General features: G+C 40.7%; 1 protein-coding gene and 1 long non-coding RNA gene across 3 annotated transcripts; one reads left to right on the top strand and one right to left on the bottom strand.

The window, feature by feature from the left end:
* Positions 1 to 261: 261 nt before the first annotated feature.
* On the bottom strand, positions 262 to 23,124 carry STARD7 (StAR related lipid transfer domain containing 7). Its single transcript, XM_063078343.1, has 8 exons — positions 22,402 to 23,124; positions 12,018 to 12,226; positions 11,637 to 11,686; positions 10,085 to 10,195; positions 9,922 to 10,004; positions 9,377 to 9,476; positions 2,941 to 3,025; positions 262 to 2,147 (listed from the first exon to the last, which is right to left on the bottom strand). Exons 1-8 carry the CDS (start codon positions 22,698 to 22,700, stop codon positions 1,963 to 1,965), a joined length of 1,122 nt encoding a protein of 373 aa, XP_062934413.1. The 5' UTR covers positions 22,701 to 23,124; the 3' UTR covers positions 262 to 1,962.
* LOC134362926 (uncharacterized) lies at positions 22,605 to 27,803 on the top strand. 2 transcript variants are annotated; one of them, XR_010021664.1, is made up of 3 exons: positions 22,605 to 23,251; positions 24,176 to 24,301; positions 26,776 to 27,803. It is a non-coding gene; the product is annotated as an uncharacterized LOC134362926 (long non-coding RNA). The 2 variants fall into 2 exon arrangements; XR_010021665.1 differs by lacking the exon at positions 22,605 to 23,251 and adding an exon at positions 23,261 to 23,400.

The raw sequence follows: 27,803 nt of genomic DNA on the forward strand, positions 1-27,803 counted from the left end.
TGTGGGGAGACTGGGGGGATTGGGGTGGGGAGAAGCTACCCTGACTGCAGGGAACACTTGAGAAACCTGCAAAAAGCTAAGAGGGGATGCAAAGGATTTGGGGGCTGATTGGTACAGGTCTTGCTCTGCATAACAGGGTCAGTGGCCCCCACAATGCTGAGGGAAAAAAAAATTCTTTTCAACTTTGTGATCAGGAAGAAATGATAAGCCCAATATGTAAAATTCCCCCCCCCCCCACCATTTGTCCAAAGACAAACACTCTTTTGTACCAATCTTTATGTATTTATTCACACGTTTAATAAAAATGTTACAGTTAGGAGTGAAATCATTACGACGACATAAGTAACTGTACAGAGGGACACCAAGTGCAGAGTCAAATTGCTGTTAAGTCACAATATGGAGCAACCACAACTCTTCAGCACCTGTACACGCACACACTCTCCTGCATACATCCATTCACACCCCAACCACTGCAGGAGCTAAGTGTGAACATAACCCAGGGACCCTTCCCTGGCTCTGTCAGGTCCTGGGGGAGAAGAGAGAAATAATCAATGAAAAGAAGCTGGGACTGCTCAATGCATCTCTCTGCTCTGCCAATGACCCAGAGAAGGTAAGACATAAAACACTGGGGCAGTTGTTTCCTTGGCACAAAACTGAACAGGCAACAATCAGGTCAAGGAGGGCTTTAAGTTAATCTCAGGTTTAGATCCCTTTTTCAACACCACAAATGAGTAGCAAGCAGGAAAAATCCAGCCATTTAAACTCCAGAAAAAAAGGGAGGAAGATTTAAAAATTTCTAAAACTTGCTCCCTATTCTCCCAACAGATTGTAAAACCAGCTAGGCCAAACTGATACCATCTGTTGTGACCTTAGCCATCTGTTGTGATTTTAGCTCTGAAGAGAGGAGGAAAACCTCTTTAGAGGAACAAGAGGGTCACATGAACCACATCTCCACTATATTAGTATTGGTTCACACAGCTTATCTACAGCTCTGAGAGGTCCAAGTGGCCCAGCTCCCACTCCTTTGCCTTTAGTCTTCCAAGGACAAGTCAAAACTAAAGTGTGAAAAATAACACCTGAATCAAAAAGGTGTTCTCTATACAGTGGGACTATGGAGAAATTCCACTTGACTCCCCAACTCCTTTTTGACGCAAAGGTTTAAAAAAATAAACTAAAGGTAAATGTGATGTTTTGAGCATCTCCACTGATCCTACGAAAACACTGATATAGAAAGCTACTGTCTAAAAGGAGTCCTCTCCCAGTGCTCTTGGTAAAAGGGCTAAGGTTGGGAAGCAGGCAATGACGCAATGAGAATAGGGTATGAGTAGGGAAGAACTGGCCGAGTCAAAGGAAACTTCTTTGGGTTAGGTGAGTCGATGGGGTGATATTCTGCAGGTAGGGAGAGAAATTTCTTGGTACAAACTTCATGTTCCTAAAGATAAAAGCAAAGTGAGGACAAGGCACTTAACACGGCCAAGTGACATTCATACCCATTCACACTAAGATAGTTACCAAGAAAACTCTCAGTGACCCCTCAACTGAGAAACTCAACCAGCCAACTACGCTTTCCAGGTGGACCTGCAGAACTGAAGGAAATCCAAAGCGCTGCGCAACCAATGGTGGGATTTGGAATGTCAGCAGAGGAAACTACTCAGAGGAAGCAAATGGAAGGCATCCTCTTCTGGCGTGAGGTGGAGACGTTTGTTCCAGATAAGCTCAGTGAAATACTAAATTTAAAAATGGTTGGCCTGAAAATATGGCACCTCGTGGATGCTGCCTTCTTCTCTGTTTGACAAAGAGCAATAAGGGCTCCCAATGAAATTGAACATGTTAATTGAATTATCTTGCACTGGTGGATACAGCAGATGCCTTCTAATACACATGACTTGTCCCCATTCTGTAGCGGAGTGACAAGGGACTGACAGGGCTTGAAACATCTATCCTTTCTTATCCCAAAGCCCTTCAGGCATATTCAATCCGAGCAGGGCCACGACTACCCTCATTCTTCCGCTCAGAGGACTGGGTGGTGGTCTTGGCTTCACTATTTATTTCCAGAGGCTTAGCAGAAATGTAGTCTTTTACTTTGATTTCCATGTTCTTGGCTTTCAGAGTGGCCATGTGCAGCTTCTCCAGGAAGTCTGGCATGCCTGTCGGGATAGAGGGGAATCTGATTAAGACGACATACAGACCAATAGTAGGCTCAAAATTAGAAAGCCCTATCTCTTTGATGGTAGGGAACTAGCTCCTCCTCATAGTGATCATAGCCTGATTGAAAACCTGTGAGTGACAGCTGCCTCCCAGAAATGTGTTCCCTATGCATAGGTTGTTTTCACACCCATGTCCTCTGACCCTTTGAAAAGAGGTACTGATCAGGCCACTTAAGTCCCAAAAGGCTCTTTTAGGTGATTAAAATATCACTTTTCAGTGGCATAGCCAAAATAGCTGCCAATTTTATTTAGACAAATGTCAGACAGAACTACCTAATCTTCTCTCCATTCTCCCACTGAGGTATAAGAAACTACCTATACAGAAACAGAAGAAAGAAAATCACACGAGGGTGCTTTCTAAGACAAGAAATTGGAAGGGAAAGGTGCAGTTACAGCTGTGACATGTAGCCTTTGTTAAAAGTCTTTCCCCAGGTGACTGCCCTACAATCATCACGTTTTCTGTGCCAGATCTTATGGCCTTCAACACCACTGCAGAAGAAGGAAAAACTTAAATAATGTACACAGATCATACTTAAGGTGTTGAAGCAAATGTTTTTAAAACTCTCCTCTTGGCACAAGTTCCTTTCTGGGACCCTATAATTCTCATCCCTTCAAACCCCACCTGAAGGACTCCAGTGAGACAAGTACTAATCTTCTTGCTGCTATTAAGAAGATAGAGAAAAACACAATGCTCAACCCACTTTCGAGGCCCTGTATACAAGTCCCTACTCACCACTGGAAACCATCCAACTAACACAGTAGCGAGGAAACACAGTCTGGGGATTGTCACTGTATATCAACAAGTAGTCAAAGCCATTCTGGAAAAGAAAAACATCAAAGATGAGGGTATTTGAATTATCCACCACAACTTCCATATCCAGTACCACAGAATAACCATGATGTGATTTTGGAGCAGGGAGTGTCATATCTTCTACTCTGTACAGAAAAGAGTTAACATTGAAAGCCCGAGAGCCGGCCTGTGGCTCACTTGGGAGAGCGTGGTGCTGACAACACCAAGTCAAGGGTTACCATCCCCTTACCGGTCATCTTAAAAAAAAAAAAAAGAAAGCCCGAGGCTGCTTCCACAGAGAGGCCTGCTTGCAAGGTTGGCGTCTGAGAACTTGGCTCCAGGAGCATTCCCAGTCAGTTAACTGATGAGGGTGGCTCCCTGTGCTTACACTATGCAAACAATGCGGTTTACGGTGAAAACAGGCCTTCCTTCTGGGGGTCTGGAATTTTGATATGTGCTAAGCAGAGGGTGATACGTGACTAGCAAGTTTTAGAAAACAAAAACTTTGGGCGCTGAGTTTCTAGTGGGCCTTCCTGGGCAGAAACATCACACACATATTGCTGCATTTTGTTGCTGAGGAAGGAAGCCTCCCGTGGATTCCTCCAGACTCCTCCTGTGTCTTTTTCTCTTAGAAGCCAGCTCTTTACTACATCACTGTCATAAATCTTAGCTGTTAATACAGCTATATCTGAGTCCTGTGAGTCCTTCTAGCAAATCTTCAAAAGTGGGGGTAGTCTTGAGGACCTACAACACGTATCCCAAATGTTTACAGTTTTAAGACCTTAATCTTTACCAAAATGGTCTTAACCCTACTATTACTAATAGTTAACAGCAGACATTTATATAATGCTTACTATGTGCCCCAAACTGCTTCAACTCCTCATGACAATCCTACAATGTAGACACGATCATCCCTTATTTTATAGACGAGGAAACTGAACACAAAGAGGTGAAGCAACTTTGCCCAAGGTCACCCACATATTCATTGCAAGAACTCAGAATTCTGACTACAGGACCCACGTACCCACTATCTTTCTGGCTCAGCCCTCTCACTGATACAGCAAAGGACAAAGAATTAAGGAGATTTACAGGTGTCCTAATCATAGGAGAAGTCAAAGCCAATTATGCTCAATCCAAAGGGATAAAAGATAACCACTTTTGTGTCTGCACTTTTTTTTTTTTTTTTTTGTCCTTTTCGTGACCGGCACTCAGCCAGTGAGTGCACCGGCCAGTCCTATATAGGATCCGAACCCGCGGCGGGAGCGTCGCAGCGCTCCCAGCGCTGCACTCTACCAAGTGCGCCACGGGCTCGGCCCTGTGTCTGCACTTTTTAAAAGGCAGATTGGTCATAACTACAGGTGGCAGAGCTAAGACTTTACATTCCTGTGCTTTCACAGCAAAGTCCATCTTCTTTTTATTCATTTACTCAACACATATTTGAATGTCTGCTATGCATCTGGAATTGTGGTAGGTGCTGTGGAAGAAACAAATCTGCTCCAGTCTTAGCCCTCGGGAGCTGCTGATTAATAGGATAAAAAGGTGCCACAACAGAGACAAAGACTGAATAATGTGCAAGAGGAAGGACAGGTAAAGCTTGTAAAATAGGAGAAGTAATAGAACCCAGCACAAAGGTTGGTTATAAGACTAAATGAATTAATGCATGTAAAAGACTTCAAATAATTTTATCCACAAAACGGTTAGACCGGGAAGTCAAGAGATCTGAATTCTCACCCTGTACTCATTTATACAGGTTGAGTATTCCTTATCTGAAATGCTAGAGAACAGAAGGGTTTCAGATTTTGGAATATTTGCAGATACTTAACCAACTGAGCTTCCACTAATCCAAGAATCTGAAATTCAAAATGCTCCAATGAGCATTTCCTTTGGATGTCAAGTCAGTGCTCAAAGTTTCAGATCTTGGAGCCCTTGGGATTTTGGATTAGGGATGCTCGAACTGTATTTAAAAAAGGAAGCCCAAAATGAAAACAATGGTTACCTGTAGGAAGAAAGAAGGAAATGGGTGGAAGAAACATAGATTTAATCTAAAGTACTCTGAATATTCCTTATTTTATACATTAGACTTTGAAAACAAGTACTTTTCATGATATAATAAAACAAAATTAAATTTAAAAAGCACTACCTAAAAATCAAAAGTAAAGCAGAAAATATGGAACCTAACTGTGACTGAGTTGTTAGGAAAAACTACAAACAGGACCTACTTCAAGTGACTTTAAGTATTTTGTACACAGTGTACACATCCTAATGACAAAAAGACATACAAATTTTTATTTTTCATATCATTGGTGGTCTTGCTGGTAATGTTATTCTGAGGCTGTTGTGTACTTCGGGTTGAAGCAAAAGAGTAGGGCTAGCCGGTTAGCTCAGTTGGTTAGAGCACATCCTTGTAACACCAGTAGTCATGGGTTCAGATCCCCATACCGGCCAGCTGCCAGGAAAAAAAAAAAGCAAAAGTGTAGATAGTTATGTTGGGGTTCCTGGAAATTGAGTTTTACAGCATAGGGAAAGATAAGTGATAAGATATAAATAAAAACTCTTTCTGAATTTGAATTAGAAGTATTACTATACACTTAGGATTTGTTTTATCTTAAAAATAAACATACACGTAAAACTTATTACTTAGTTCTATCGAAAAGGCCTAAAAACAATAAACCACCTAGTAGCTATGAGTACTCTTAGTAGCTGAGTACTCCTAGTACTACAGCAGCCAAATTGTGGTTTTTTTGTTTTTCTTTTTTACCATGATCTCTATTTTACTTTTTCTATTGAAGCATAATTAATTATACATATTTTGGGGGTATGACTTTAACTACCATCACCTGTGTACAGCATAAGTGGATCAAATCAATATTATTAGCATATTCATTATTACAAATCACACTTATTCTTTATGCTCCTCATCCAATCTCTCCCCAACCCCCTTCCCACCTCTAATAACCATAGATTTCTTCTCTCCTTCTGCAAAGACTAACAGTTTCTCTATTGATCTGTTCCCTAGATGATCTGTCCAATGCTGACAGAGGGGTGTTCAGGTCCCCCACTATTATTGTAGAGCAGATGCTTCTTCTGTCACTCTGGAGTGGGCTTTGTGGAGAGAGACATCCTCTTCTTTTTCTGGTCTCCGCTGGTAACTCTCTTTGTGTCAATGCAGTTGAGTGTCTCAAGGGCCACCTGGATAGTGGCTGTGGTTACTGCTGTGGCATCAAGCCACTTCTGTGGCAGCCATGGCTATGGTGGTGGCTGTGGTAGCCACCTGCATGAAAGTGATGTTTTTGGTGTGCTCCTTGCCTGGTTGCAGGCAGAAGGTGCGACCCTCAGTCCCATGCCTCAGGACCCCCCACACTGTGGTGTTTACATGCCATTTTCCACCAAAAGGAACCAGCACTCCCTAAAGAAATGCTAATTTCCAGGTTTAGAGCTAAAAATACCCAAGATGAACCTGGAACATCTTATAACACCAGAAAGCAAGAAAGCTCTTGGAGTCACGTCAAAAGGACTTGAGCAAACAAGAGGCTCCCAGTGGCCAAAAATGGGATCAATTTGAGCATCAATAAGAATAACTTTAATGGAGTGAAACTAACCAAATATGTTTAAATCTGTTTCTAAAGATATTTCTTAAAAAAATAAAAACAAAAAAGACCTTAATGGGAGGATCCCTAAATGAAGGAACCAACTTATTATTTAATTTGAAAACTAGTAAATAAAGGCAACAAATCAAGAATTTCTCTTATTTCCCTTTTCTATATGAACTGTAGGAAACCAAACAGTTGCTGAGGAAAATTTTCTCTAAGCATTTCAGCTAATAAAGGAAGAATAAAAGAATTACAAAATCAGCATTTTGTAACCCCTAATGAAATAATATATTTAAGCAATAATCATCAATAGTTTCTAACATTCACAAAGAAACGGACAATCAGACATTATTTACTTCCTAATAAAATGGTCTTGCCCAAACAACCTGAATCTGTTCAAGCCTCTGTTCTAACTACCAATATCCAGGAAATACAGGGGACAGAAGACCATATTAAATGACACTGTTGACCCTATGTGGATACAGTCAGCAAGATCCAGGACAAAGGTCCTGCTTCTTCAACAAAGACAAATGCAAAGAAAAAGAGGAGGGAAATTTAACTGCTTTCAAGAGACTCAAAAGATAGTATGACCAAATTTCGATGTTTGAATCTACCTGGAGCCTGATTCAAATAAGGCAACTATAAAAAAAAAATCAAGGACAATCAGGAAAATGTGAACACCAAGTAGATATTTGATATTAGGGATTACTGTCAATTGTTTTAGGTGTGATTATGACATTGAAGTTATGTTTTCAAAAATTCCTTTTTGAGATAAATACTAAAATATCTACAGAAGAATTGTGTTCTGTAATTAAAGCAAGAATTTGCTTCAAAATAATCAGGAGAGTGGGAAAAGAAATGGGAAAGGGAACAGATGAAACAAATTTGGCCATGAGTTGGTAATTCTTGGAGCTGGGGATAGATACATAGGGTTCATTATAATATTCTACATATATATAATCTTTTGTATGCTTTTCAATTTTTCTGTAATAAAAAGTTAAACGAAACACCATACCTTGGCTCAAGAATCTACTTTCCATCTGGCAAATCCAAACTTGGCTGCTGGTTTACAAGTACCCTTTAAACACAGTCAATGTAACTTACCACTCCTCCCTAACCTCTACCTTTCCTTTCTAAGTATGTGAATCTTTGAGCACATATAAGGCTCATTCCTATCTTTGTTTTTGCTTGAATAATGTCTTCTATCTCCAATGCCCTTCCTGTTTTCCTCTATCTATCCAGTCTGTCTTTTTATAAGGACCAATTCAAATTACCTTTCTCAGAAGAGGTTGCCACAAATACACTAAAAAAATTATACTGATAATTCTTATTGTTTTCTCAGCCCAGCCAACTAAATGTAATATACTTTGCTAAACTGTGCCTCAGCTGTTTGGTGTTCATGGTTTTTAAAGGTAGCAACGCTGGAACTCAAGTCGTTGTTTTTCAAATAGGTAACCCTTGGCCTTGGTTCAAATTTCGAAGGCAATATGAGAGGATAAAGCAAGACATAAGTCTCCCTCCCACACTGCTCCCAGCCTGACCCAGTGTCCCCTTCCAAAAGGTAATCAGCCATCAACAGCAATCTTACTTCTTTTCTGTCTTCTAAAACAAGGACTTTCAAATATTTCTAACCACAACCCATGTAAATAATCCTCTTTACACTGCAACCTAGCGCACACATGTGTATGCTTTTTCCCTCCCTCTCTCTCACACACATATTCATTCATATTTATGTAACCAAAGTTTCATGAAACATGCTTACATTCAGTTTCTATTCTGTTCTACTTATTCTTTTTCTTTTTTTAAAAGCTGATCACAATCCCCTAATTTTGTTTTCCACTAATGGACAGCAATCTGTGGTTTGAAAAGCTGCTGCTCTAAAAATAGCATAGAAGTACACATGCAAACCCCCAGTAAAAAAAAGTCATTAATACATTCATTTGCCTATCAAAAAAAAAAAGTCAAACACTACACTGACTGAGGTGAACCACTGTCCCTGTCATAGTGAAAGTACTATTTCAGGTGGTAGAAATAAAAACAACTTGATGAGAACAAGAAAACCACACTAGGAACACAGTCCACAGCTCTAAAACAAACAAAAGTGATATGGAAAAACAAAGCCATTATAAAGTGAAACAGCTAAAAACAGCAACCACTGGCATCTATATCTATAGTAAACAAAGATTTAGTTAAAAAAACAGAAAGAAAACACCTCACTAATCTGAATAAAATATTCTTTTCTAGGAAAGGTCACATTTCTTAAGAAGGCAAACAGTAACAGTCCAACCCTCCCATTTTACAGACAAGAAAGCAGAAATCCAGAGTTTCCAATCTGTCCATTGTGGTGTAAAGTTGATAAAGATACTTGCTCTTGTTACTGAAGAATGCTGCTGACCCAGGCTAAAGAGTCAGTGGCTGTATTTTCTCATAACTGTCTCTCAGATAAAAAGGAGTCAATGGATCATCACGACTTTGTCCTTGGGGATCTTCCAGGTTTATCACTGAGCAGGGGTTCACAAAATATGGTTCCCAGACCAGCAGCATCAGCCTCACTTAGGAACTTCTTAAAAATGTAAATTCTCATACCACAGCCCAGACCTGCTAAAACAGAAACTCTAACGCAGGGGCCCAGCAATGTATTTTAATAAGCACCAGTTGATTCTGATGCGCACCAAGTTTGAGGACCACTGCCCTACAGTAACTCACCTTCCCTCCCCAGTTCAGATAAAACACATTCCTTGAGAAAATTCCCAAGCCACAACACATCTCTTGGATGAGGTAAAACTCACCTCATCAAATGACTTGTGGGGACGGATAACCATTTGGGATTCATATGATCTGACCCTGACGAATTCTGGAGACTCTGGCACACTAGGGTGCTCCACAGCACTGGGAAGGAGGAAAGGGTAAAGCAAACTCTTAGTAACGGCTATAGATGAAACAACAGGTGAGCTAAGGTTACAGGGAAGACCTACAAAGCTGGCTCTAGTTTTAAAGATAAACAAAATAGATGAATGAATACAAAATAAGTTTTAAAAATGAAGTGAGTCCCTTTGATAATTTATGGCTCACAAGGCTGTCAAAGACGAAACGTTTTTTTTTTTTTTAACTACCAACATTAAGGAACCTGAAGAAACCGTTTAAAAGCTTGTAACCCTTCAATCTTCCTGGACAGTTCCAGCCCACTCACCTTCTAGCTGGGATGACTGGGGCACTGGCTGCTGGGAAGCCTGTGGAGATTCAGCAGGGCACCAAGAATATGCAAATTCACAGATATTTATGACTAAAAGGCACAGCTAAAGAAGCTCAGCAGAGCCGCAGCAGCCATACATACCGTGACACCAACACCATCACGTTGTTTTCCTCATCCACACTATACCGCCGGACATAAACATAATCCCGTGAGTACATTGGATACTAAAGAAATGGAGGGGAAGGATTAGTGTTCTGCATCACATGGACTTGACAGAAGTAAAATCAGAAGTAAAAATACTCACAGGAAAATGGGTTACCCAGTGAAGAACCTCAGAGCCACTATCCACATCCCTCTCGATCACCTCCAGCTTGATCACCAGGGCATCCCACTTTTTTCTATACTCTGTGTCTAACTGCAGAAAGAGAGAAGACAATGAAGACTCAAGAAGATCCAAAGCAAAAATGCAGCAGGCTTCGCTAGGCACTTGGGTCTCTGGCCCAAGGACTTTATTATAAGGAAATAGTGATCTGCCTAATAGACAGTGCCAAAGTATGAGAGACATGGTTGTGTTTACTACAGATGATTCTTTTAAAATCTCTTCATATAGGTCAGTATTATTACCCTGAAAGTGAATCTTAAAAAGAGAAAGACAAACCACATAAAAGTGTAAAAGAAAAATACTGTAATAGACACATTGAAGAAAATACAATATATCGTAATATAGATGTGTAAGGATGAGAAAATTCTAAAAAGTTTTCAAGAGACAAAGAGGTCCAAAGTATGAGCAGACACTTCACACACAAAAATGCAAGTGGCATATTTTTTTAAAATTTCTGGCATCACTAGTGAGGAACTGAAAATTAAGACAGAAATGCACACATTCAAACAAACAAGAACTTAACACAAATTAACAAAATTCAGTGCTAAGGGGGAAAGTGCACTGGCATGTTACTAGTGATTGTTATAATCAACTAACGAATTATTGAAACAACAAACAAATGAGAAATCCCTGAAGGAAAAAACTCTTTTGTGCGACTCTGGATGATCCAACCTCCCCTCTTCATGTTTGTTTTAAACATGCTCCTCCCCACCCCAGCCAGGAAGAAAGCAGCCTCTGAACAGATACTCTTCATCTTTACTAAATAAATATCTTCACTATGGAGATGTGTCAGATTAAAAGAGGTTAAAGAGGGCCGAGCCCGTGGCGCACTCGGGAGAGTGCGGCGCTGGGAGCGTGTCGACGCTCCCGCCGCGGGTTCGGATCCCATATAGGAATGGCCAGTGCACTCACTGGCTGAGTGCTGGTCACGAAAAAGACAAAAAAAAAAAAAAAAAAAAAAGAGGTTAAAGAGACACGACAGCTAAACGTAATCCTGATTGGATCTGTACTAAAGGGAAAATGTTATTAAGGACATTATGGAGTCAAATGATAAAACTGGAATACAGTCTGAAGATTACATAGAAACGTCCCATCAATGTAAGGTGTACCAACTTTGATGTTACCATGGTTAATTAAGAGAATATGTCTAATTGCAGAAAATACACATTGAGGAATTTAGGAATAAAGGACTATGAAATATGTAGCTTACCCTCAAATTGTCCAGAAAAAAACAATAAAGACTTATAAGATATGTTAAAGCATTCAAATCCATTCCTCTATTTGATCTTCCCAACAGTCCTGTGAAGGAGTAGAATCAATTTCATCCCCATGGGACAGATAAAGAAATTTAAGTCCAACGTTTACCCAGGTACTATGAGACATGGGATGAGAGGTATACAGATAGATGAATGAGTCGAAGCCAATGTCATCTCAGACAAATTATTCATGTGGACAGAGAGAAAAATTAACTCACCTGAACATTGAAGAACTGCCGGGGTGTCACATCTGTGTAGGTTCCAAAAACTACAAGGACAAGAAAGAATAAAAGATGCTCGCCATACTCCTGTCACTCGGCCTATTTCCTATCACCTAACTTCATTCAACTGCAAAGTACTCATGGATCTTAAAGGCAGATTCAGAAACTAAAAGTCATATTGGGGCAGCAAAGACAAAGATGACCTATAGCAAAAAAGACACTGAGATGCTTGTCATGTGGGAGAAGAAAAACAACAAACAAAAAACCATGGCAAATTTCCTTAGAAACAACTGGAACAGTTTAAAGAAGTATGAGGAACGTAAGTCCTGTGCAACTGGGCAACCAGTAACACACTAAAGGAAGCCAAGATGGGCTCACCTCGGTACTGGTAGAGATGGGTGCCCATAATTGGGCGCCGCCACAGCTTAAAGTGTTTCTTCTCCATCACCATTTCCCATGGTTGCTCTTTGTCCTCCAAATCTTCATTCCCTTCTGTTTGGGACTTTGGTTCTGGAGGGTGGCACTCAACTCCAGAGCTCTGAAACATATTTGACATTTCCTCTAACCGTTTCATCTCATTAATGGATCTAGAAAGGAGAAAAACAGGCATGGTGCAGGTGGTTAGTCTGCCCTGTGAAGTGGGCCGGCCCCGTGGCGCACTCGGGAGAGTGCAGCACTTGGGAGCGCAGCGGCGCTCCCGCCGCAGGTTCGGATCCTATATAGGGATGGCCGGTGTGCTCACTGGCTGAGCGCAGTGCGGGCGACACCAAGCCAAGGGTTGCGATCCCCTTACCGGTCACAAAAAGACAAAAACAAACAAACAAACAAAAACCGAAATGAAGTGTCTACATAAAGACTTGCATAAGAATGGCATGGGTTTAAAACAGTATATAATGCAGTAAATAAAAACTGTGTTCTTGAGTTTGAATCCCAATCCAACAGTCATTAACTAGATTAAATTATTTAACTAGTTCCTATTTCTAAATCTATAAAATAGGGATGATAATAGTACCTACCCTCAAGGTTGGTTGTAAAGACTATGAATAAACTTACATGTAAAGTGCTTATTAGTACCTGGCACATAATTAGCCCTCAAATGTTAACTGTTAAGGTTTATATTTGTGAAATGTCATTTGATACCTTTTGCCCATTTTCTATTGGGTTGTCTTCTTATTACATTGTAAGAGTATTTATGTGTTTTTCCTCCTCGTTTTAAAATTGATATAATTCATATACTGCAAGACTCACCCCTTTACAGCGTACAATTCAGAGGTTATTAGTACATTTACAAGGTTGTGCAACCGTCGCCACTAATTCCGAAATATTTTCATCATCCCCAGAAGAAACCTGCACCTGTATCAGCAGTCACTCCCCAGTCCTGCCTTCCCCCAGCCCTAGGCAATCACTAAGCTACTTTCTGTCTCTATAGATTTGCCTATTCTGGACATTTCGTATAAATGGAATCATATAATGTGTCTGGCTTCTTTCACTTAGCATATTTTCCAAGTTCATCCACGCTGTACCTTATTCCTCTTTATAGCTCAATAACATTGCACTGTATGAATATACGTATTTGATTATCCATTCATCAGGTAAAGAACATTCAGGTTGCTTCCACTTTCTGGCTATTATGAATAATATTACTATGAACATTCATGTACAAGTTTTTGCACAGACATACGTTTTCAATTCTCTTGGGTAGATTCCTAGGAGTGGCTTGCTGGGTTATGGTAACTTTTTGAGGAACTGCCATACTGTTTTCCAAAGCAGCCACACCATTTTGTATTCACACCACCAATGTATGAGGGTTCCAATTGCTCCACATCGTTGCCAATACTTGTTATGGTCCTTTTTTTAATACTAGCCATCCTAGTAGGTGTGAAGTGGTATTTCATTGTGGTCTTGATTAGTATTTCCCTAATGACTAATAATGTTCAGCATCTTTTCATATGCTTATTGGCCATTTGTGTAACTTTAAAGAAATGTCTATTGAAACTCTTGCCCGTCTTTAAATTGGGTTATTTGTTTGGATCCCCATGCTGGCCAGCCACCAACCAACCAACCAACAGAAAGAAAAAAATAAATTGGGTTGTCATTTTACTGTTAAGTTTTTAATAGTTCTTTATATAATATTCTGGATACTAGTACTTTATCAGACATATGATTTATAAATATTTTTTCATTCTGTGGGTTGCCTTTTCAATTTCTTGACAGTATCCTTTATTTATTTTTATTAGCATATTCACTGTTACAAATCATACTTATTTTTTATGTCCTTTATCCAATCTCTTCCCTTCCCCTCCCCCCTCTAATAAGCATAGATTTGTTCTCTCCATCTGACAGATTAACTATTCCTCTGTTGGTTTATTGCCTAGATGATCTGTCCAGTACTGAGACAGGTGTAATCAAGTCCTCCCCTACTGTCATAAATCAGATGCTTCTTCTATTATTCTGGAGTGCGTCTTGTGGAGAGAGAGGACCTCTTTTTTTTTGGCAGGGGGGTCTCCACTGGTGCCTCTCCTTGTGTCAATGTAGTTGAGAGTCTGGTGTGCCATCTACCCAGTGGCTGTGACTGCTGCTATAGAGACTAGCTGCTTTTGCAGCAGCCATGGCAATTGTGGTGGCTATGGTGGGCTACCTACATGAAAATGGTGTTTCTGGTGTGCTCTTTACTTGCTTGCAGCTGTGTTCGGCTTCCCCTGGCTCCATACCTCAGGACCCCAGCAGGGTTGATAGTACCCTTTGATGCTTAAAAGTTCTTAATTTTGGGCCGGCCCGTGGCTCACTCGGGAGAGTGTGGTGCTGAGAACACCAAGGCCCCGGGTTCAGATCCCATATACGGATGGCCGGTTCGCTCACTGGCTGAGTGTGGTGCTGACAACACCAAGTCAAGGGTTAAGATCCCCTTACCGGTCATCTTTAAAAAAAAAAACAAAAACAAAAAAACAAAAAAACTTAATTTTGATAAAGTCTAACTTAATTATTTTTTCTTTGATTGCTTAGGTTTTTGGTGCTACATCTAAGAAACCACTGCCTAACCCAAGATGACAAAGACTTATGCCTATACTTTCTTCTAAGTTTTATAATTTTAGCTTACATTTAGGTTTTTGACCCACTTTAATTTTTGTGTATGATGTGAGGTAGAGTCTACATTCATTCTTTTGTACGTGCATCTCCAGCTATCCCAGAGCCATTTGTTGAAATGACTATTCTTTCCCCCATTCAATCCTCTTAACACCCTTGTTGAAAATCAATTGACCAAAAATATAAGGGTTATTCTGGACTCTCAATTTTGTTCCAACAATCTGTATGTCTATTCTTATGCCAGTGCCATAGTGTCATCATTCCTGTAGCTTTATAATAAGTTTTGAAATTGGGAAGGGTGAATCCTCCAAACTTTGTTCTTTTTCAAGATTGTTTTGGCTATTCTGGGTCTCTTTCACTTCCACATGAGTACCAGGATTGGCTTGTCGCTCTCTGCAAAACAGCCAGCTAGGATTTTGATATGGACTGTTAAATTTGTAGATCACTTTGGTTAATACTGAGATCTTTACAATATTAAGTGTTCTAATCCATGAACATAGGATGTCTTTCCATTTATTTATGTCTTTTCAAATTTCTTTCAATGATGTTTTGTAGTTTTCAGTGTAAAAGTCTCACACTTCTTTAAATTTATTCCTAAGTATTTTATTCTTTTTGATGCTATTATAAATGGAACTGTTTTCTTAATTTCATTTTCAGATTGCTCATTGTATAGAAATATGATTTTTTTGTATATTAGTCTTGTATCCCGAAACCTTGCTGAATTTATTGTCTGCTTTCTATAGATTCCATAGTACAGATCATGTCAGCTGCAGATAGCTTTATTTCTTCCTTTCCAATCTGGATGCCTTTCATTTCCTTCTTGCCTAATTTCCCTGGCTACAACCTCCAGGTTGAATAGAAGTGGCAGGAGCAAACAACCTTGTTTCGTTCATGATCATAGGAGAAAAGCTTTCAGTCTTTCACCATTAATTATGCTGTTGGCTATGTTTTTCATAGATGCCCTTAATCAGTTTGGGAAACTTTTCTTTTCTTTTTTTTTTTAAATCCAGAAATCTTTCATTTTTTTTTAATACCTATTATGCCATGAATTCATAAGGAATAGGTTCCAGTAGCTCAGGCTTCTTTCCATTGGTTCTCACAAAGTATGCTTCTCTAGGTGGAGCAGGTTGGCATTTCAGTTGAACCCAAGGTACCTTCCTTTTTGGCTTCCTTCTTTTTCTGATCATTGTCCTTCAAGTTTCAGGAAACTGTCTCGGCTCTTAGCATGCTTAATATACTCAATACATACATTAGTTCTCTTGGCAAGAATACTGCCCTTAACTTGTTCACAACAATGCCAACAGCATGCCTAGTAACACTATAGACTCTTTAAGTTTTGCCATGGTAACATCTGTGGGGCATTCCTTTTTGAACACTACCTATTCCCTTGATGGCTACAATATCACCTTTCTTAATGTTTCGCATATATCTGATCAAAGGAACTCCATGTTTTCTAAAAGGCCTAGAGAATATATATTGGGTGCCTCTCTTTTTCTTTGTGTTTATCATTTTAGTGAATTACTGGATGATGTCAGTCCAGGCTGAAAGGGAGCATGGAAATTTCCTTCTATTCCCAGTCTGTTTTTTTCAAATCATGAAAGATGGCCGGAATTTGTCAAGTGCTTTTTCTGTGTCCATTCAGATAATTATGAGGTTTTAATTCTTTACTCTACTAATGTGGTATATTATATTAAATTGATTCATTTTTACATGATGAACCAACCTTGCTTTCTTTGGATAAATCCCACTTGTTTATAGCATATAATTCTTTTTATATGTTGCTGGATTGTTTGTTAGTATTTTGTTCAGAATTGCATAAAGTTTTAAAACAAACAAAATACATTATAATTATACTATGTATCATTATCATTTAGGGGTGTATACATATATATAAAAACAGATGGGGATGATATAAAACAAAATGGGATAATGGTTATATCTGGGGGAAAGAGGAGAATTCAACTGGAAACGTGTACAAAGGAAGATTTATTATAGTTATTTAAAAAAATTTTTTTGTTTTTTTTCTGTTGTACTTATTTCACTTCTTAAATATAAGTGTATTTGTAACATTCATGTTATTCTTTAAACATTTTTATACATCTGAAACACTTTACAATAAAAAAAAAATTTTTTTTTTTTTTTTTTTTATGACCGGCAACACCGCGCTCAGCCAGTGAGCGCACCGGCCATCCCTATATAGGATCCGAACCGCGGCGGGAATGCTGCTGCACTCTCAGCGCCGCACTCTCCCGAGTGCGCCACGGGGTCGGCCCTACAATAAAATTTTTTAAGTAAAACATGGCTTGTATTTTTCCCGTAACCTTTAATTAGCAGATAGGAAAGAAAAATTGCTGGCTCTCTATGTCATATACAACTCTACTGTGATTCAGGACTGAAGAAGACCCCAATTACTGATACACTGTGCCTGTAATGCCTTTTCACTCCTCTTCAACCTTCAAAAATAACACAAGGTTTAAGGGTAACTTCTAGGCAGAGTTAACCATATGCATTTACCTCCTTTATTTACCTTTATACACATATCACATTACACTATAATTAATCTATCTTTATATCTGCCCCCCTTACCAAACTATGAATTCCCTAATGGCCCAGAATCAATCGTTTTATATTTGTAGTTCCAGCTCCTAGCCTGGTAAACACCAAATGCTTAACAAATGTTTACTGAATAAATTGACTAAATAAATAAAAATAATATAGAAGTAGAATGATACAAATTCTTATTAAAAGACTACATTACCATATTGCTTTAAAAGACAAAAATTCAAAGTTATATTGGCGATCCAAGATTAAAAGTTTAGGGCAATCCAAAGTAATAGTGAGTCTAGAGCTCTGTGTTCCAGTCCTGGCTTGGTAACCAAGTACCTGCGTGATCTTATTCAAGTCACTTCAGCCGTAAAGTGAGGACATTATTTCTTGAAGGTTCCTATTAGCTACAAAATTACAATCCACTGAATTTTAAACTTTGGACTTAGATTAAAAATATTTTTATAGGGGAATATGTATCATTTTGACTGCCTGAAATCCCTTCCTATTTGAGAATCCCCAAATAGGTAGATGCAGGGCTCCCCTCCAACCCAGTGTTAAAGCACAGCACTTAATTTAAGTGAGGTTGGTACAGACTCCTGACCCACTGCTCTCTCTATCAGGCTCTCCTACATAACTAAAGGTCACTAGGTGGCTTTGATTAAAATTATGAGGTGAAGTCCCTGAAAAGGGATAGAAAGGTCTTTCGTTCTTGGAATAGCACAATATGAATGCTAGAGTAAAACTGCATCATAAAAATGTAGTAATCAGTAGAGCTAATTTGTCCAAGATTTAAGAAGCCCTGAAGGGTGCTGACTTTTAAATGCTAACATGACAGACATAATTAACACACAGGAGCACAAAGTTAGTCACTATCATATATGTGGAAAAAGAAAAAACCTCTCAACATATATCTCTTTAGCCTGCTGTGCCAAATCTTGTCTGGACAGGATGGGTGTCTCAACCTTCATATCTAAGAGACTTAAAGAAGTAATAAGAGAGGAAAGAAGGACAAAAGAGATTATTCCAAAAATAGTAACAAAATCAGCTTAGTAAAAAGATCAAGGAAAGACAGTAGATGCTTCCCTTTCTCTGAAATGAAAATCATTTCAATATTTGAGAAAGGCTAGACTGAAAGCTGTGGGAACTGAAGGCACGTAACCATGAAAACTGAGTAAGTGTAACAGCATTTGGCGTCCTGCCCTCATCACGAAGCTTGATGTTAGACTCCAGACTGATTCAAATGAAGTAAGCCCCGCAATTAGCAATTTCAAGAAGACACTGCATCACTTCACATAAACCCCTCCTCAAATTTCAAATTACTGGGCCCGCTGTGGCTCACTCGTGAGAGTGTGGTGCTGATAACACCAAGGCCACAGTTTGGGATCCCTATATAGGGATGGCGGGTTAGCTCACTTGGGAGAGTGTGGCACTGACAACACCAAGTCAAGGGTTAAGATCCCCTTACCGGTCATCTTTAAAAAAAAAAAAAAAAAAAAAATTCAAATTATTGTCAAAGTTAGGGATTTTCAAGTACTACTGACATGGGACACACCTAGAAATAAAAGACATCAACTAGCTCACTGCAGTTCTGGGGCAACTCATTAATGGTAAAATAACAAAAACAAATAAATAAATAAATAAAAACTGAGGTCCATTTTTATATGTAGTTCTGATAATCTAAGAAGGGTTTTTCAGCAAGATACCTTAAAGTGACAGTGGCGCCAAAAACAAAACAAAACAAAACTCTTTAAACCAAAAGGACCAAATGTTGATCATTTATCTAGTTAATAACATACTGAAAAGTTTAATATTCTGAATACCCTGAAAGATAGAATTGAGAAAATGGCCTATTTTCTTTATGATACTGGCACTCATTTACTCAAATTTCTAGAGCAATAAATTGTAACTTAAAAAAGAAGACAAGGAGGTTAATGAAACATTTTCCCACAGCCTTTCATATTTCTTAACATCTTTCCTCTTTTTGTTCCTGTAATTTTTATTTTTATTTTTATTTTTTTTACTGTTCCAAAACAATCAAAAATTACTCGTGTATCTTTCCATAAGATTTGCGCTAGACTCACAAAATGCCAGCTAGCATTAAATAGTGATCGAAAGTTGTTTTGTTTGACTGTTTAATTGAAGCTAATTGGGTAAGAATACTAGAATTAAAAGATGTGATTTCTAAATCTGGCCCCAGCAGCAAGTCAAAATTACTTTGTACAAGTTACTTCTTTTCTCAAATTTTCTTGCTGTTGCCTGATTAATAAGATCCTATTTGGTAAGATGTTATTAAGCACAAAAGAATAGAAAGCAAAGTTATTCCTTTTCATTCTGAATAGAAATTCAAACACAGAAAAACACATGCCACTTTAGAGCACACATTCAAAAAGATACCCCGCACACTCCATCCCTGTTTAACCAAGGTGGCAATGTTGGAATTAGTCTGTGTCAGCACAAGTTGGTACAGAAACAGCACAGATTAGCCAAAGGCAGTGATTTAAGGGCCATGTAACAATCATGCTCTTTTTCCATTAACAATGAAGGAAATGCACTTGACCCGAGCGAGGCATACTCCAACTGTGCTCCATTGTGGAAGCTACCCAAGATCATCTCACTAGAACAAACAAAATCCAAGATCTAAGCTAGTTATGACAACCTCATAGTGCCTCCTTTAAAGCAAATAGAATACAGTACTTAAACACCAAGCAAAAAAGTTAAGCTGTACCCAGAATATTTTATTCAATAAAATATAAACATGACAAGCTATCACAACAAAGACCTAAGGAACCACTGTACAACCAAGAGGTAGCTGATGAACAGCATATTATTTGCCTTCCTATCAAGGTAACAAATGTTTAAAAAAGAGAAAAAAAAAAATCCTCAAGATGGATAACTTGATCAAATTTCAAGTACTGAACACAAAAAACTGAATTCAAACATAAACTGGACAATGAAGTGTTATTAAATGAGTGCCTTTACTAGAACAACTCCAAGGAAGGTCAAAAGGCAGCTTAAAAGTGTTCTGACTGACCTTTACCTAAGCTCCTGAAATTACAAAGCTGGCTAACCAGAACAATGCCTCTTCAGGAGCTGGATTAGAAACGAGAATTTCAGCTGCTCCCAGGTTTCAGTGACAGTCCAAAGAGGGAAATAGAATGAATAACTGGCTGGGTCACCAACTGATCTGATCTCTCTGCTGCAATGGGTAGTGACTATTAACTCAAGTGATTCATTTCCCATCTTGTTTTCCTCTCAAGCTCCTGAAAGTGGAAGACTTGTTCTGCAAGTCTCTAAACAGAGACTCTGGAACATATCTATAAAAATGCATAATGTGAGCCAAAGAGTATCATCTACTACCTAAGTGCCCCAACACTATTCAACTCCCCCCCCCCCCAAAAAAAACCTTATTCCCTCTCTTCTGTACCCAATTATCACTTTTCTGGTCTTTCATCCTCTTCTCCAAACAGATCCAACTGGGGATATTCCTTTCAAACTTTACCACTGTGGAACAAGTGAACATCGTCAAAAACAGTTAATTGAGGGCCGGCCCGTGGCTCACTCGGGAGAGTGCGGTGCTGAGAACACCAAGGCCCCGGGTTCGGATCCCATATACGGATGGCCGGTTCGCTCACTGGCTGAGCGTGGTGCTGACAACACCAAGTCAAGGGTTAAGATCCCCTTACCGGTCATCTTTAAAAAAAAAAAAAAAAAACAGTTAATTGATAATTTCTCAATTAAAAAAAATTTTTCCCCCATTCTCTTATTTCTCACGCCTAAGACTGATTAGAAATGGCCAAGTAGCAAAAGAATGCTAACGGGAACCAGGCAAGACACCTATCATGCTTTGATACCTTTTTTGTGAATAAGGTTGTTTGTGGTTATGATTTAAATTGCATTTCTAAAAGTCATCTTTCCTAGGGCCGAGGAGAGGGCGACGCTCCCGCCGCGGGTTCGGATCCTATATAGGAATGGCCGGTGCACTCACTGGCTGAGTACCGGTCACGAAAAAGACAAAAAAAAAAAAAAAAAAAAAACATTAAAAGTCATCTTTCCTTCTAGGAAAAGTATTCCCCGTTCTTAAAATAGACCTGCACTTACCCACAATTCATAATGTTGCCCAAATAGCTTACCTGGCACCTGTGTGTTACACCTCCCAAACAGGCCACCGTATAAACTCCACTGACTATTTCCATTTCTAACCTAACGAAAAATATGGGATAACACGTTGTCTCCCTGTCGAAGAAACATCTAGAATAAACAGACTCCTGTGGGAGCTATCAGGGGAAGGGGGCTGTTCTGGTTCCTGAAATCAGAGTTTTGGAGTTTAGGAGCAGAATGCTTGTGTGGAGGGAGGGCACAGTTTAAGAACATCTGTTACAAAGAAAATATAGAGACAATGTAAAGCAGGAGCTAAAGTAAGTTTCCCCATGAGATTACCTGAAAACTATCAAGTCAACTTAGAACTACAGATTAACAAATTGTATCTATGGTACTGACTGGGCTTTTCACACGGATGTTTTGATGATGACAGCATGACTTCAAATTTTAATGACCGTATTTCCAAAATTCTAGTTAAAGTAGCAAAAAATCTGACCTAATTCTTACAGGTTAAAATGTCTGGGCTACTGGTTTGTAAAAGCAAGGCAAAAACACCCCCAGCCTCTCAGTTCTGCCACGACGAATCACAATGACAGAGCGCTCTCCTGGCATTTCTGGCAAGGCCCGAGCCCAGAAGTCATTTTGTAAATAGCAGAACTACATGCTTAGGTCAGTTTAAAACCTGTTTTGAATGTGCATTTTGCTGGGGGTGTTACGGATTACGCGAACAATGGCCTTCTTGCCTTCGATATCTAACTTATTTTCACAATGTTGTTTCTCTGATGTCGTGCTCCCCATTCGAAGTCTCCCTTCCACACTGACCTACGCTTCCAGTTCTTATTTCTAACCCAGCAAATCAAATTAACACACAGGGAGAATAAACAACGCGGTTTGCCAGGAGGTTCAATCTACTGCAACGCCACTCAAAGGACCCCCGGGAAAACAGGGAACACTCATCACAGGGCAGGCCCCAGGCATCACCCGTCCCAACCTCCCGCCCTGGCTGTTTCCCCACTCCACGAATAGGTCTCACCTCTGCAATTCCTCCTCCTGGATCCTCTCCTCGTCCCACACGAAGACGCCAGCGAGCGCCGCCATCAAGGCAGAGGCATGGCCAGGACGGCCGCGCAGCCGGCGCCAGAGGCGGCCGAGGAGGACGCGACGCGAGCTCTCCGAGTAGAGGCGGCCGTAGAGCTGCGCGATCTGCTGTGCGCGCCGCACGCGCAGGCCCGTCACGAAGCGACACTGATTGGCCAGCAGGGCCAGCAGGCCCCCACCCCGCGTCCCCGCCAACCAGGCGGACACGGTGGCCGGCGGCCTCCGCGGGAACATTCCGCCTCCCCGCGCCCGCCGCGAGGTCTCCGGCGCAGAAAGAACGAGCCCGGGAAGGCGCAGGCGGCCTCTGCGGAGTCCCCTTAACCGGCCTGCCCCGAACTCGTCTCACGGTCCTGAGGCCAGGAGCCGGCCCTCATCCCTCTCTACAGCGACCGCTAAGGAAGAATCCGCTCTGGGGAAAGAGTTGGTCATGGCAGCAGCCGCGGGGATGGCCCCGCGACCGCTGCACGAGGAGCTCCCGGGCTCGAGCCGCGAGCCAGCCGACCTGTCGGCCCCTTAGGTTTTTGGCGTTCTCCAGCCGGCGCCGGGGGCCGTGGTGCAGAGCGCGCGGGAAGCGGCGGCGCGGGCGGCTCCCGCCCTACAGCAGAAAAGATGCCGCGCTCCGCGCCCGCCACACGCGATGCCCGCCTGCAACCTACCCCCGTCTCCGTCGCCCGGGTTCTGATTGGGGGCAGCGCCAACTCCTAGGTGCTCATTGGCGCCCCAGGTGCTCGTCACCGCTTCCTCCCGCCTCTTTGCGCGGCATGCCGGGACCGCCTGCTAACAAGGTAGGTAGCGCGGCGGTGAGAGCCAGTCAAGGGCGCCTCGGGGACTCATCCTAGGACCCTGCTGTCGCTGCCATTTTCGAGACGCCCCGCCCCCGCCCTGAGGAGAGGTGCGGCCAGGTGCCCTACGCGATGTTTAATTGTTCGAATAGGTGGGGACCATCGTCCCATGCTCTGCTTAGAGTCCAGGATGGGGGTGGGGACTCCGCACTGCCTCAGCGAGGCGCTGGGGGGCCTTCCTGTCTAGGGTGGGGGCGGCGAAGACGCCTCTGGTGAACGGAGACCCTGCTCAGGCCTGGCGGTACCTGCCATCGAAACCTTCCTCGGCCTCCTGAAGCGCCCTGAATATCTGGCGCGCCGAGGCTGTCCCAGAGGGTCGGAGTTCTGAACACTCTTCTGTCTGTGAACCCCGCGGCCAGAGAGTGGACCAGTATCACATCCTGAGAGCTCAGAACATTTTCCAGAGAGAGTCACGTGGGCAGGTGGCTTGTCGCACTCTGGAAATGCGGTAGCCCTTCGCTGGAAGGGCAGCAGAATGGAGTTAGCTGGGGCAAATGCCCCAGGTCTAGCAGTAGCTGTCGGTCTTCCTTTAACCCAAAGGTGAGAGCTAGGAAGGTAAACAGGTTTCCTAAAACCTCCCTTGCATCACCCATGAGCAACCTGGTTAAATGATTCCGAAGGGTATTAAATTACCATCTCCTAGCCATCCTCATTAAAACGAAACTGCTGGATGTCCAACAGTAAAACTTTACACTAAATTGTTAACTTACCAGGTGTTTTTATGCATATCCTTAAGTACTTTATTGACACACCAGAAAAAATATCCTAAGAGGACGTTTTAGTGTGAAAAGGGCTGTGCTCGTTCCAAGGCATTTAGGAATTTACTGTAGTTAAACATCTGTACAATTTTCGATGTTCTTTTTAAAGGAGATATTTCTACAAAGAAAAAATTATGCTTTGCTGGAAGCAGAAATTTAGGTTTCTCCCATCCTATCCCAGCTTTCCGATTTTACTTTGGAGATTGGTGTTGATGTTTATCTCCCTTGAAAGCAGGTAAGGAGAAATGTGTATGTAACAGAAAATAGTATTTGACATTTTGTTGAGCCGGCTGTTTCAATGATGGTGGGAGGGCCCAGAGGAGGTAGGCGGAAGGTTGAACTCTCCCTTTGTTTTCTTGATTAATAGGCCCCTGCGCAGGCCCCAACCCACTCCTGGTTTGGGTTTGCTATCTGCCTCATAAAGCAAAATGGAGGGTTTGTTTTTGGAGAAGACAAAATCATCTTCTCTGAAAAAGCTTCCTACATAGTTAGCATTGTCATTTGCCAGAAATAGGACAGGGATTGAGGCCTCAGGAGTCTGGGTTCTAAAGTGAGGTGTAGAGAGAAGGCAGTGATTGTTAACACAAAATCCAGAGTAGGATTTTGTAGTCGCGTCTAAAACTCGTCACTGCTAACTCAGTCTGGACTTCATGACAGTCGTAGAAAATTTTTTAAAAACTTCTGCCTGTTTGTTTTGGGTTTTAATCAAAAAAAAAAAAAAAGGAACCCCCACTGAACCCCTCTAATCAGGACATTTTCCCCCTCTGTACTGACTCTTTCCCATTATTAAATAAACACAATCGAGTTCATTTTCAAAAGAGGCTTTGAAAAAAACAAAAGATTTAACCTCTTTCTGGATACCACCACTACTTCTTTCCTTTCACAGCTAAGATTTTGTTTTTAAAAGAACAGCATAAATATGATTGCAGTCTCCATTTCTGTACCTGCCTGTCAATTCTTCCTCTATGGAATTTTAAAAATCAATTATTCTGCACCATTCTCTGTACTGCTTTTTTTTTCCCAACCCCTAACAGTAGCCTCTAGCATGACCTCCATTTAAATTCAACAAACTTGGGCCGAGCCTGTGGCGCACTTGGTAGAGTGCGGCGCTGGGAGCGCTGCGACGCTCCTGCCGTGGGTTCGGATCCTATATAGGGCTGGCCGGTGCACTCACTGGCTGAGTGCCGGTCACGAAAAGGACAAAAAAAAAATAAATAAATAAAAAAAATAAATAAATTCAACAAACTTTTTTTTGTTGTGTATCCCCAGAACAGTGTTGAAAAATTCTATTCCCTCTTTGCATATTTTTTAGTTTATCCAAGATTCTTCATGAGTTTAAATGATTGCAAATGATGCTATTTCCAGAATATTGTAAATATCATTTTATTTATTTATTTTTTTCTTTAAAAGATGACCGGTAAGGGGATCTTAACCCTTGGCTTGGTGTTGTCAGCACCACGCTCAGCCAGTGAGCAAACCGGCCATCCCTATATAGGATCCGAACCCGGGGCCTTGGTGTTATCAGCACCGCACTCTCCCGAGTGAGCCACGGGCCGGTCCCATAAATATCATTTTAAAATAAAAGTTTTACATCATTTTCTTTCTTTTTTTTTTTTTTTTTTTTTTTTAAAAGATGACCAGTAAGGGGATCTCAACCCTTGGCTTGGTGTTGTCAGCACCACACTCAGCCAGTGAGCAAACCGGCCATCCCTATATAGGATCCGAACCCATGGCCTTGGTGTTATCAGCACCGCACTCTACTGAGTGAGCCACGGGCCGGCCCTGTTTTACATCATTTTCAAATGTATCCAGTGGAATCTGTATACCATAGCAATTCAGTACCAACCATTCATTTTTTTAAAAAAACAACATACATTTTTTTGAGTTGGAATTTTTAAATTATTCTTTTTCCCCTTCCTTTCCCCACAGAAATTTTATTCTAATGAAATATATTTACAGCATAAGTTCTTCATTGGTCCCCCACTATATCCCTCTGTCATACAAAATAGAAATTTAAAACAAATTTTTTTTTTTTTGGTGGCTGGCCAGTAGGGGGATCTGAACCCTTAGACCTTGGTGTTATGATACCATGCACTAACCAACTGAGCTAACTGGCTAGCCTAAAAAATTTTTTAATGTTTTATGACCATAAGTCTGTAAGTGTTCATTATTTTTCTAGACTTGAGTTTTTATTTCCATTATTAGTAGTACACTAGGTAAGAACAACATATATACAAGATATCAAATATCAATAAATAATTATTAAGCATAAAATTTGTTAGATACTTCTCATAATGAGGTAGGACTGATAATTCTCTTCAATTCCTATTATTGGCTGAATATTATTACTTAGGCTAGAAAATACAGTGTTAATTGCCAAGTCTATTCTTATTTTTCATTTTGATTGAGATAGCTTTAAGAAAACTTTATTCACATAAATAACTAATTGGTAATGAAAGATGGCTCTTTAAATTGTGTGTGTATCAATCTGTTGTCAACTTGGTCAAGCTGGGTATTTCCCAGAATTCCCTTCCATATATACTTCTAGTTAGAGCTGGCCAAAAAGAAACTTGTACCAGATTTGGGAGGCAGAAGTGAAGCAGGGCCATTATATTCTGAAACTTTTTGCAGTTGGGTGGGATGTTAGACAAATGCAGAGTTGACTGGCAGATTTCAGCTTGTACTCACTCTCCTCTGCTCTACTTTCAGGACTTCTTCCTGTCTTATGGCCCTAATGACCAACAAGAGCCCCAGACCCACCACCAGGCTGCAGACCCACAGAGGCAACAATGTCTCAAACTTCTCCACGACTTTCCAGCTCCTTGTCCTCAACTCAGTGAGTCAGCTGGGCTCCACTTGTATTTCCCCAGCCTGTACTGCAAAATGGAAACTTTCTCCAGGCAATTAACTGGAACAGTCTTAGGTTCGCTACCCCAATCATGCTATAAAACATTTCATTACCATCATTCTGAAAAATTCTCTGTGCCACTTTGCAGCCAATCCTTTTCCCCGACGCCTGGCCTTTGGCAGCCGTTGATTTGCTTTCTATCATGATAGTTTTGCCTTTTCTGCAATTTTGTATGAGTGAAGTTATACAGTATGTAGTATGTTGTATCTGGCTTCTTTCCCTTAGTGTAAGGCTTTTGAGATCCATCTGTATTGTGGGGGGTGGGGGTGGGTGGGCAGCTGGCCAGTACAGGGATTGAACCCTGGACCTTGGTGTCATTAGCACCATGGTCTAACCAACTGAGCTAACCAGCCAGCCCGCATCTATATTGTTGTGTGTGTCAGTAGTTTGTTCCTTTTTATTGCTTACTATTCCATTATATGGATATAGTGAAATTTGTTTATCCTTTTGGTGGACATTTAGATTGTTTCTGGTTTGGGCTGCTGTGAATATTTGCATGCAAGTCTTTGGAATAAATGCCTAGAAGAGGAATTACTAGTTTGTATGGTATGTGTTTGTTTAACCTTTTAAGAAATTGCTAAACTGTTTTCAAAGTAGTTGTACCATTTTGTATTCCCACCAGCAGTGTATGAAAGTTCTGGTTGTTTTACATCCTTATCAATAATTGGTATTATTGGTCTTTTTAAATTTAGCCATTCTAATAGTTATATAGTGGTATCTCATTGCAGTTTTAATGTGACTTCGTTACTGACTAATCATGTTCAGCATCTTTTCATGTGCTTATTGATCATTTATATATCTTCTTTTGTGACTTGTCTTTTGAAATATT

Source organism: Cynocephalus volans, chromosome 14 (genome assembly GCF_027409185.1).
Source record: "Cynocephalus volans isolate mCynVol1 chromosome 14, mCynVol1.pri, whole genome shotgun sequence".
In the NCBI taxonomy this organism is placed as follows: domain Eukaryota; kingdom Metazoa; phylum Chordata; class Mammalia; order Dermoptera; family Cynocephalidae; genus Cynocephalus; species Cynocephalus volans.